This window comes from Carcharodon carcharias, chromosome 26 (assembly GCF_017639515.1).
Source record: "Carcharodon carcharias isolate sCarCar2 chromosome 26, sCarCar2.pri, whole genome shotgun sequence".
Classification (NCBI taxonomy): Eukaryota; Metazoa; Chordata; class Chondrichthyes; order Lamniformes; family Lamnidae; genus Carcharodon; species Carcharodon carcharias.
The window spans coordinates 30,080,327-30,092,582 of NC_054492.1; the positions used below are offsets into that span (position 1 = coordinate 30,080,327).

Here is a 12,256-nt window from a genome sequence, read left to right on the forward strand (position 1 = left end):
TTCTAGCCACGGCAACGACTGAGATTATTTTTCTTTCATCTTTAAAAGGCTGCTGTTATTTATGACCTTAATTGCCTGTGTGTGACAGAGATGAGAACAAGAAAGCTTCTGGGAATTGGAGATTATGGAGAATTAAGTTCTTGTTTTAATGCTTGAGGCTCCCCACCCTCTCAGCTTGGACTCATGACCCGTGGGGCCCACCTGAATTAAGAGCAGTCGTACCCGTGGCTCTGCATCATTTGGTCAGGGTTTTTTCTGGGTCGTGCTGCAAATTTGCCAACCTCTAGATAAAAACAGAAAATCGTTTTCGAGCCAAAGGTTAAAAAGTGGAATGAAGTGCTGTTGTTTATTCTCAACACACTGCTGGAAGAAATGATGCGCACATTACTCCTCTGAGACTTTAAAAGTAGGGCAAAAAAAATGTGCACCTGAGCAAGGTCACCTTATGGAAAACAATAGCATTTTGCAGCCCATGTTATGGGACATCACGTTAGCATCTCCGCAGGAGCTGTCATCTATACTGAGGAAGACCCCCTGCCACGTACAAGCAGCAAGGGCCAGCTCCAATCCCTGGCTCACTCTCTTATTGATCTCAGTCTCGATGGCCCCTGCACCTCTGGTTTCAGGAAGAAGTCACCCAGGGCTCCTCGTTGCTATCAAGGAGCCATAAATATAAGAGAGTCGCTAGTAAATCAAACAAAACATTCAGGAGAAACTGATTTTACCCAGAATGCTAAGAATGTGTAGAATGTCCTACCACAGGGAGCCCAACTTCAGATCACAGAGATGCTAGATAAGCACATGGGGGAAGAAAAGAATCGAAGGACGTGCTGATAGGATTTGATGAAGAAGCATGGGAGGAGACTCATGAGGAGCATAAAAATCGACGAACAGCAGGTGGGAGAAAGGGCCTCTTTATGTGTTGAAGACGCTACGTAATTCTAAGCAGGTGACCCCTGCCTGATGGTCGGCTACACCAGTCAGCAGATAAGGAGAGGGCTTACAATAGATCAGCCTGCCTGATTGATGATACAGGCTCACACATGATAAATAGAACAAGACTACTTTGGAGAGGCACCATTTGGGGGTGAAATATTGACTGGTACCCATAGAAACATACCCCAGTGAGGGAATGAATGCCTTTAGAGAAGAGGGAAATAGCAGAATGTGTGAAACATAGTTCCTAACACACCCACTCCCCTAAACATTAGCAAAGGAAGTGTTGACTATTGTTGTTGCGATGATTTTTAGAACTGAAATAGCATCCATGATGGCACTATTTGTATTTATCAGCCTGATCTTAGAGAACAACACATCGTACTCTTACTAGAATGGTTGTTATTCAAACTTAACCACTTAGATGCTGAGAGGAAATCAGAACTATGCAGAGGGCCTTGCTTGAGTGATATGTTTAAGAACCGTTGCCCCTTTCCCCACCACTCGCTGCCCTCCTGTCTGTTGCTGGGTCACAGGTCCATGGCCATCAAAAGAGCACTGATAGATTGGCCTAGCAGCCACCGTTCATGAGTGGCCCATGGCCTTGTCAGCAGACTACTTGACAATGGAGAACACTAAAAACCAATCCCAAAGCTGTCTGTGGCCAACATCCTCGCATGCACAGGATCACCACACGGTGATCTGAAGTGAGAACTCGGTCCAATCTGCCTGCTCCACAAACCAGCAGTGCAGAGGACAGTCATAGCTCTCTATTGCCATGGTGAAGATTGGCATGGACTAGAGTTTGTACAGATGAATCCCTCTTTTTTTAAATTAATTCCTAGGATGTGAACTTCACTGGCTGGGCCAGCACTTGTTGCCCACCCCTAGTTGCCCTAGAGAAGGTTGTGGTGAGCTGCCTTCCTGAAGCAGTGTGAAACGATGTAGGTACACACACAGTGCTGTTAGGAAGGGAGTTTCAGGATTTTGACCCAGCGACAATGAAGGAATGATGATATAGTTCCAACTCAGGATGGTGTGTAGCGTGGGGAGGAACTCACAGGTGGTGGTGTTCCCACATTTCTGCGGCCCTTGTCCTTTTAAGTGATACGTGTCGCAGGTTTGGAAGGTGCTGTCAAAGGACTCTTGTGCAGTTGCTGCAGTACATCTTGTAGATGGTACACACTGCTGCTACTGGGCGTCAGTGGTGGAGGGACATACAAACAAGGAGCAGCAGTAGGTCATTTGGCCCCTTGAGCCTGCTCCACCATTCAATAAAATAATGGCTGATCTGATAGTAACATCAAGCCTGCATCCTGCCCAACCCCAATAACATAGAAACATAGAAAATAGGAGCTGGAGTAGGTCATTTGGCCCTTTGAGCTTGCTCTGCCATTTAATATGATCATAGCTGATCCTCTATCTCAACACTATACTCCCGCTCTCTCGCCATTCCCCTTGATGCCTTTAGAATCCAGAAATCTAGCTATTTCCTTCTTAAATATATTCAGTGACTTGGCCTCTATAGCCTTCTGCAGCAGAGAATTCCACAGGTTCACCACCCTCTGAGGGAAGAAGCTGCTCCTCATCTCAGTCCTAAATGGTCTACCCCATATCCTGACACTGTGACCCCCTGTTTTAGACACCCCAGCCAGAGGAAACATCATCCCTGCATCCAGTCTCTCCATCCCTGTCAGAATTTTATATGTTTCAATGAGATCTCCTCTCATTCTTCTAAACTCCAGTGAATACAGGCCTAGTGGGCCCAATCTCTCCTCATGCGACAATCCTGCCATCCAGGAATCAGTCTGGTGAATCTTTGCTGCACTCCTTCTATGGCAAGCGTATCCTTTCTTAGATAAGGAGACCAAAACTGCACACAGTACTCCAGGTGTGGTCTCACCAAGGCCCCGTACAACTGCAGTAGGACATCTTTGCCCCTGTATTCAAGTCCTCTTGCAATGAAGGCCAACATACCATTTGCCTTCTTAACTGCTTGCTGCACCTACATGCTTGCTTTCAGTGATTGCTGTAAAAGGACACCCAGGTCCCTTTGTACATCAACATTTCCCAATCTATCACCATTTAAATAATACTTTGCCATTCTGTTTTTCCTACCGAAGTAAGTAATTTCATGCTTATCCATGTTATACTGCATCTGTCATGCATTTGCCCACTCACTCAACTGTCTAAATTGCCTTGAAGCCTCTTAACACCCTCCTCATTGCTCACATTCCCACCAAGTTTCGTGCCGTCAGAAAACTTGGAAATATTACATTTGGTTCCCTCATCCAAATCATTATTATATATTGTGAATAGCTGGGGCCCAGACACTGATCCCTGTAGTTCCCCACTAGTCACCACCTGTCGCTCTGAAAAAGACCCATTTATTCCTACTCTCTGTTTCCTGTCTGCTAACCAATTCTCAATCCATGCCAAGATATTACCCCTAATCTCATGTGCTTTAATTCTACACACTAACCTCTTATGTTGGACATTATCAAAAGCTTTCTGAAAATCCAAATACAGCACATCCACTGGTTCCCCTTATCGATTCTGCTAGTTACGTCCTCAAAAAACTCCAGTCAGTTTGTCAAACATGATTTCCCTTTCATAAATCCATGTTGATTTTATCCAATTGACTTTGCCTAATTTCTAAGTGTCCTGTTTTCACATCCTTTGTAATAGACCCTAGCATTTTCCCTACTACTGATGTTAGGCTAACTGGTCTGTAATTCACTGTTTTCTCTCTCCTATCACTCCCTTACTAATCAAGAATCTATCTACCTGTGCCTTAAAAATATTCAAAGACATTCCCACCAAGTTTCCACCGCCTTTTCAAGAAGAGAGTTCCACAGACCCACGACCCTCTGAGAGAAAGATTTTTGCCTCATCGCCATTTTAAATGGGCAACTCCTTATTTTTAAACTAGTTCTAGATTTCCCCACAAGAGGAAATATCCTCTTCACATCCACCCTGTCAAGACCCCTCAGGATCTTATATGTTTCAATCATGTCACCTCTTACTCTTCTAAACTCCAGCAGATACAAGCTTTACCTGTCCAACCTTTCCTCATAAGACAACCTGCCCATTCAGGTATTAGTCTAGTAAACCTTCTCTGAATTGCTTCCAATGCACTTACACCCTTCTTAACATGGTGTCGAGCTTCTTGAGCTGCACTCATCCAGGCAGGTGGACAGTATTCCATCACACTCCTGACTTGTACATTGTTGATGGTGGACAAACTTTGGGGAGTCAGGAGGTGAGTTACACACCTCAGAATTTCCAGCCTCTGACCTGCTCTTGTAGCCACAGTATTTAAATGGCTGGTCCAGTTCAGTTTCTGGTCAATGGTAACCCCCTAGGATGTTGATAGTGGGGGATTCAATGGTAATGTCATTGGATCTGCTTCTACCAATTATTTGTGCTTTTTTTCCAGTTGCATCCAGCGTTGCCAATTCTAAAAATAGCACCAGTTTCACTGCCTAGGGGATATTTTATTCTTTGCTGTCAGTTCCTTATTGGCAAATGTTTCAAACATTGATCCTAAGGGAACTTAACAGGGTGGATACTTAAAGGATGTTACCCTTTATGGGAAAGACTAGAACTAGGGGACACAGTTTAAAAATATTGAGTCTCCCCTTTAAGGCGGAGATAAGAAAAATTATTTCTTTCAGAGGATTGTTATTCTGTTGAATTTTCTTCCTCAGAAAGCAGTGGAGACAGGGTCATTGAATATTTATAAGGCTGAGTTAGATAGATCCTTGACTGACAAGGGAGTCGAAGAGGTAGACAGGAAAGTAGAGACCATAATCAGATCAGCTATGATCTTATTAAATGGCAGAACAGGCTCGAGGGGCCAAATGGCCTACTCTTGCCCCTAATCCGTATGTTTGTATGCAGGTCGTGTTGTTATTTTATCTATGTAAATGTGATACTTATTTAATAGTGCTAAAAATGACAAGTTCAATTTGTATTGATTTAAACTTAAACTGCATGATGTAACCGGGGAGGTGAAGCCGTTAGACTGTGCAGATCCTGCTCCAATCCTGGTCTCAGTGGGAAAACAGTCGGGTATTCCCGATTGGATGGGAGGAAAAGTCAACTTTAAAGGACGAGGCATTCTCAGGATTCTGACAAACTTCCATTTATTGCCGTTGTCTTGGGAAAGTGGTGAGCCTTCCCTTTAAAGATTGTTGGTACAGTTAAATGGCTTTTTGGGTTGCTTCAGAGTAAGTTGCCAATATATTCCTGGAGGTTTCATCACATGACCTTTCACCTCCCATGGTCCTACCCAATCAAACAGTCCTTTTTCCTTCCATTTCCAGTACCTTTACAACAAATACCTGTAAACAAAAGTGTTCAAAGAAACACTGTTTTCTCAATGGCCCTAAGATTTTTACCCAGTGGTGTTCTGGAGATTAACCTTCAATTCCTTGAGACTCTAGTGTTGCCAAACCAGCTTCAGAGAGCATTAGGAATCAACGCTGCAGTGTGGACTAGTGTCACAGGTAGGTGGGACTGTGCAGAGGAGCACAACCCCTTTTCATTAGTCATTAGTTGGGCTTTTGCAATGATCTGACAGTTTCAATGCTCATTTCATCCCAGTGCTAACATAAATCACTAGCATCATTGAATCACATTTCATACCTGTCTGGTGTAGGCGTTTGGCTCATATCCATGGGTTACTAGTCCAGTGCCATAGTGATTGCACTGTGGTACAGGGTTGCCAATTCTCCAGAATTGTCCAGGAATTAAAGATTAATCTCCTGGGCACAGCTAAAACAAACTCAGCAGAAAGGTCAGTGAATACTACATGTATCGCAATTGTATTGAAGCACCTCAGAGTGCAGCATGATCTATGTAGATAGCTTAAATATCATTGTACTGTCTGACTGTCTGTAATGACCATGTTGAAATGTCTGTGATGTTCATTGATTGTATTGAAGCACCTCATGATCTATGTGGAAAACTTGAATATGATTGCACTTTTTGTGATGGTCGTTTTGAAATGTTTTGTAACATTCTTTGAGGTATTTTATGAATAAAGTACATTTTTCCAAAAAAAGAAAGATCATAGGGGCAATTAAAAAAAAAAGTACTTTTTCACATTTTCTTCCAGCACTTTAATAGCTGTGACTAAAAACGAGGAGGAGAAGCTTTTTTGATCGGGTGAGACAGTTAGAGGTAGGTAGTTAGGTGATGAAACTTCCAGGAAGACGTCCATTCAGAATTCACAACAGTACTACTGTACTGCAAGCTAATACACTGTAACTCCAGAGGCGTTCCTGGACTTCCCTCAAGTCCTTGCAGCTAGTTCAGAGTGTAGTGATAGGAACAGGTTTCTAACTTCCTTAGTTCTGGACAGGTCAGGTGGAAAAACTGGCCAGGCAAAGCTGTTGACTTTCCAACAAATTTGTAAAACCCTCCAGATTTCTCCTAATCTTAAGCCTGGATTCAGTCAAGGACAGTTACTTAGACATTTGAAGGTAAGTGTCTCAATTTAGTGGCCCCAGCTCTTCATGTGTAGGTTGTGAATACCTGGAATTTCAAGCACATAAGTAAATGCGCTTGATTCGCAGCCGGTAGTTTTTTGCCCGGTAGTTTAATAGACAGGAAATCACATGGGTTGACGTTAAATGCGCTTATTTCTGTGCCCAACTTCTTGGTAATAACTGCCACATAACACATGAAACTGAGTCGCTGCGTATAAGCAACATGCTTACGACACAAAGGACGGGCATCTCTTGAGTCGTCAAGGGGAAAAGCTTCAGGGCTGTTACTCCACTCAGTGATGTTGCAGCTTCCCCTCAGATACTTTAGAAGATAAGTCTTTCTTAATAACACTTTGTCCCTGTGATTTCCTGGTGTCTAATGGTTGGGGTTGGGTGAGGAGGTGGTGGTATCGGAGAGGAATTTTCCAGGCTTTTATGCCTCTCCAAGGAGGTCTACAGGTAGGGCGGGGGAGGGGCTGGGTGATTGGTGGGAAGTGTCTTGTCAGAGGCTGGGAATCCTGCGGCGAATATCTCACCTCCAGCCTGTCCACCATCTGCAAGGCACAAGTCAGGAGTGTGATGGAATATTCTCCAATGGTCTGGATGAGTGCAGCTCCAGCAATACTCAAGAGGCTGGACACCACCCAGGCCAAAGCAGCCTGCTTGGTTGGCATCACATCCAAAACCTTCAATATTCACACCCTCCTCCATTGGTGCACAGTGCCAGCAGTGTGTGCCATCTACAAGATGCACTGTAGCAAGTCACCAGGGCTCCTCCAATAGCACCTTCCAAACTTGTGACTTTGAGCACCTAGGAGGACAAGGGCAACAGATGCATGGGATCACCACCACTTGCAAGTTCCCCTCCAAATCACACACTATCCTGACTTGGAACTATATTGCTGCTCTTTCATTGTTGCCGGGTCAAAATCATGGAACTCCCTCCCTAACAGCACTGTGGGCACACCTATACCATGTGGATGCAGCGGTTCAAGTAGTTGGCTTTCCCCCACCTTCTTAAGCACAATTAGGGATGGGCAGCAAATGCTGGCCTAGCCAGTGATGCTCACATCACAAGAACAAACAAAAAATGCTCCAGCCATCATGGTGTGTGGGGTATGCTTGATAGACTAGATAGTCTTTTTCTAGCCATTAGTTATGTATGTTCATATATAAATATATGTCCTTCTTATGTGGTAGCATCTTGAGAGGTGCTGTTCTTAGCAGGATTTTATAGATGATTAACAACTTGATCTTACCGCTCCAATGTATTAGGAATTCCTCATTGATCAGCAAGATGCTGTCATTTGCACCATGTGGTAGGTTCTTGCTGGACATCATTTGCAGGGTATCCCAACCAATGGATTTTATGCCTGAGGTGAGATCTCTTGCTTGCCTGACTTAGACCAAGTCATGAGATTTGCCATCTCATCACCATCTCTAGTCTGACATCGAATTCAGCAGCAAGAGATGATTTCTTGCACTATGGGTGTACCTACACAACAGGGATTGCAGTGGTTCAAGAAGGCAGCACACCACCACCTTCTCCAGGGCAATTAAGGATGGGCAATAAATGCTGACCTAGCCAGTGATGCCTACATCCCATGAACGGATACAAAAAAATCCCCGCTGCAGCCTGTCTAAACCCAGCAATTCTGCCACAACATTTCAGGCAATTCAACTAAAAAAGTAAACCACTTAATCATGTGCTCTAATTATGTGCAACAGGTATTCCACGAACACAGCATCATCTTTGGCTATCGCCACCCAAGGAGCACAGCTACCGATTGCTTATTCAGTCTTTTCCAATTGACAAATGAGACTGTGAACATCTGGACCCACTTCCTACCGACCTGGTAAGTGATCACTGGACACGGAACTACACTCATGAAGAATGAGCTTGTATTTATATAGCATCTTTCACACCCTTGGTGTGGTCACTCTTGTTTTGTAGGCAAGCACAGCAACCAGTTTACGCACAGCCCACATTGGCGATGAGCTGTGACTAGTTAATCTGCTTTAGTGGTGTCGGTTAAGGGATGAATATCGGCATGGACACCAGGACATCTCCCAGCTCTTTTTTTGAATGAACAAACCCTTGATTTCTTTTGAAAGACATCAGTACAGCACTCCCTCAGTGCCATACTGAAGGGGCAGCCGAAATTATTGAGACTCCACAACTTTCAAAATCATAGGCAAGAGTTTTACCACCATGTCAAATTGATATTGACAGTAATACTGACAGAAGCTCCATCTGACAAAATGGGTCACAATGAAACTCCACAAAAGGTTAAGACTAGTTCCCAAAGAGTTCCATTCACAATCAAACTTGGGTGTCTTTGAACATGTCCAATGTCGTCAGAAAGTTGCTAGCTGTCACAGTTCCTCAGCTGACACGGAAGGCTTATAAACACCTTCAGGTCCAATTCAGCATTTCTCTTATTGGCTTGAACATGAGCAGGAGCATTGCCTTGCAGCACATTGATATTGACAAAATTCAATATGAAGCTCCAGCTGACAGTGGCCACAGTGAAATTTCATATCCATAGTTCCCAGATATCTCCCACCATCTCCATTTCTCCCAGATATCTCCCACCATCTCCATCTCTCCCAGATATCTCCCACCATCTCCATCTCTCCCAGATATCTCCCACCATCTCCATCTCTCCCAGACATCTCCCACCATCTCCATTTCTCCCAGATATTTCCCACCATCTCCATTTCTCCCAGATATCTCTCACCATCTCCATCTCTCCCAGATATCTCTCATCATCTCCATCTCACCCAGATATCTCCCACCATCTCCATCTCTCCCACCATCTCCATCTCACCCAGATATCTCCCACCATCTCCATCTCTCCCAATTATCTCCCACCATCTCCATCTCTCTCAGATATCTCCCACCATCTCCGTTTCTCCCAGATATCTCTCACCATCTCCATCTCTCCCAGATATCTCTCACCATCTCCATCTCTCCCAGATATCTCTCACCATCTCCATCTCTCCCAGATACCTCTCACCATCTCCATCTCGCCCAGATATCTCCCACCATCTCCATTTCTCCCAGATATCTCCCACCATCTCCATCTCTCCCAGATATTTCCCACCATCTCCATCTCTCCCAGATATCTCCCACCATCTCCATCTCTCCCAGATATCTCCCACCATCTCCATCTCTCCCAGATATCTCCCACCATCTCCATCTCTCCCAGATATCTCCCACCATCTCCATCTCTCCCAGATGTATCCATCATAAGGTCAGAAGTGGGATGTTTGCTGATGATTGCACAATGTTCAATACCATTCACAACTCCTCAGATAATGTCCTTGTCCAAATACAGCAAGATCTGGACAATAATTTAGGCATGGGCTGATAAGTGGATGATAACATTTATGCCATACAAGAGCCAGGCAATGACCATCTGCAACAAGAGAGACTCTAACCATCTCTCCTTGATATTCAATGACATTACCATCATTGAATATGCCATGATCAACATCCTGGGGGCTACCATGGGAACACCACCAGCTGTAAGTTCCCTGCCAAGCCACACACCATCTTGATTTGGAAATATATCACCGTTCCTTCACTGTCGCTGGGTCAAAATCCAGAAACTCCCTCCCTAACAGCACTGTGGGTGTACCTACACCACATGGACTGCAGCGGTTCAAGAAAGCGGCTCACCACCACTTTTTAAGGGCAATTAGGGATGGGTGATAAATGCAGGCCCAGCCAGTGAAGCTCACATCCCATGAAAGAATTAAAAAAACTCCCACCCTCAAGGACGTTCTGCTCTGAAGGACGGTGTATTGTGACACACGGTGAATACTTGTCGAATGATCGGTCCATTTTTTTTAATGAATAGAAGGATACCCAGGAGTGAACACAAGGGTTTAGTCTGATCAGAAATTACAATAGTTTATATAGAGGATAATGTACGCTCAGGTTAGATGGTGCAGCTAATCAATGGGTAATTGGTGAAATGGTAGCCGGCAATGAATTGTTCTCAGAAGCAAAATACTGCAGACGCTGGAAACCTGAAATAAAAACAGAAGACACTGGAAATGCTCAGTAGATGTGGCAGATGTGGAAAGAGAAATGTTTCAGCTCGATGACCTTTTGTCAGGACAATGAGTCATTTTCATTTGAGATGCTGCTGGAATGTTTGTTACTTTTATCTCCGTTTTTGCACCTTTTATCAATTTTAAGGGGAGAGGGAGCAGAGAATGTGGACGGATGTCAGTCATGCAAACTGGACCACTTTGTGTCAATATTCAGCAGCCAGTATCAGATTATTTATAGCGTGACCAAGATCTGTTTACATTGTCCCAGCAATGTTGTGGGAATGGCCATATCATGACATCAGACTTGCTTATGTATAGGGCCTTTCACAACCTCAGGATGTCACAAATGTTTAAGCTAAATTAAATACTTTTGAAGTGTAGTCACTGTTGTAATGTAGGAAACATGGCAGCCAAATTTCTCACAGCAAGATTCCACAAACAGGAATGTGACGATGATGACCAGGCAATCTGTTTTTATGACATTCCAGCAGCATCTCAAATGAAAATGACTCATTGTCCTGGCAAAAGGTCATCGAGCTGAAACATTTCTCTTTCCACAGTTTCTCCCACATCCACTGAGCATTTCCAGTGTCTTCTGTTTTTATTTCAGGTTTTCAGCATCTGCAGTATTTTGCTTCTGAGAACAATTCATTGCCGGCTACCATTTCACCAATTACCCTTTGATTGGCTGTACCATCTAACCTGAGCGTACATTACTCTCTATATAAACTATTGTAACCTTTGTTTAGACTAAACCCTTGTGTTCACTCCTGGGTATCATTCTATTTATTTTAAAAAATGGACCAATCATTCGACAAGCTTTCACCATGTGTCACAATACACCGTCCTTCAGAGCAGAATGTCCTTGAGGATGGAAGATTTTTAAAAATTCTTTCATAGGTGTGGTTGTCACTGGCTGGGGTGAATATTTGTCAGAACGCCCAGGAGAACCTCCCCTGCTCTTCTTCGAAACAGTGCAGTGGGATCTTTTATGCCAAAATGAGATGGTTAGCATCATAGACAGTGCAGCACTCCCTCGGTACTACTACCCTGAAGAAGAGTAAGGGAGGTTCTCCTGGGTGACCTGATAAATCTTTTTCCCTCAGCCATAAAAACAAACTACCTGGTCGTCATCATCATCATCATCATCATCATCACATTCCTGTTTGTGGGATCTTGCTGTGTGAAATATGGCTGCTGTGTTTCCTACATTACAACAGTAACAGGAATTCAAAAGTATTTAATTGGGCTTAAATGTTTGCACCATATTGAGGTTGTGGAAGGCACTATATAAATGCAAGTCTTTCTTAAACATGTTGTGAAAGATGAAATTATGATGTCACAACATGCTCGATCCCACAACATGGTGGGACAATGTAAACAGAACGTTGTCACGCTATAAATAACCTGATACTGGCTGCCAAATAGTGGGAATCAGTGAGAGTGCCTTTTTAAATATAAAAGCAAAATAATGCAGATGCTGGAAACTTGAAATAAAAACAGGAAATGCTGGAGAAAGCTCAGCGGGTCTGGCAGCTTCTGTGTTTTGATTTCCCAAACCAACGAGCCTACCAACTTTTTGGGTACTATTGCTGATGAGTGGATTTTCTGGCCAATGCTGGCTCAGTATGAACACTTGGCACATTTGGAGTGAACTTCTCCTTGTGTTACTGTAAAACAGGTGACAAGTTACTTCTCCTTAACAGGTTAACAGCACTGATTAGAATAGCTGCTCAGCGCTATGTCTGTACTGCATGAGC

At 43.8% G+C, this 12,256-nt stretch overlaps 1 protein-coding gene across 4 annotated transcripts in view; it reads left to right on the forward strand.

Annotated features, from left to right (window-relative positions):
- LOC121269892 (membrane progestin receptor gamma-B-like) overlaps window positions 1–12,256 on the forward strand; it is a 112,510-nt gene that overhangs the window by 58,435 nt on the left and 41,819 nt on the right. For all 4 annotated transcript variants that reach the window (XM_041174988.1, XM_041174987.1, XM_041174990.1 and 1 more), the window contains exon 3: window positions 8,160–8,287. In XM_041174988.1, coding sequence (XP_041030922.1) covers window positions 8,160–8,287 — 128 coding nt within the window. The remainder of the gene's footprint in view (window positions 1–8,159; window positions 8,288–12,256) is intronic.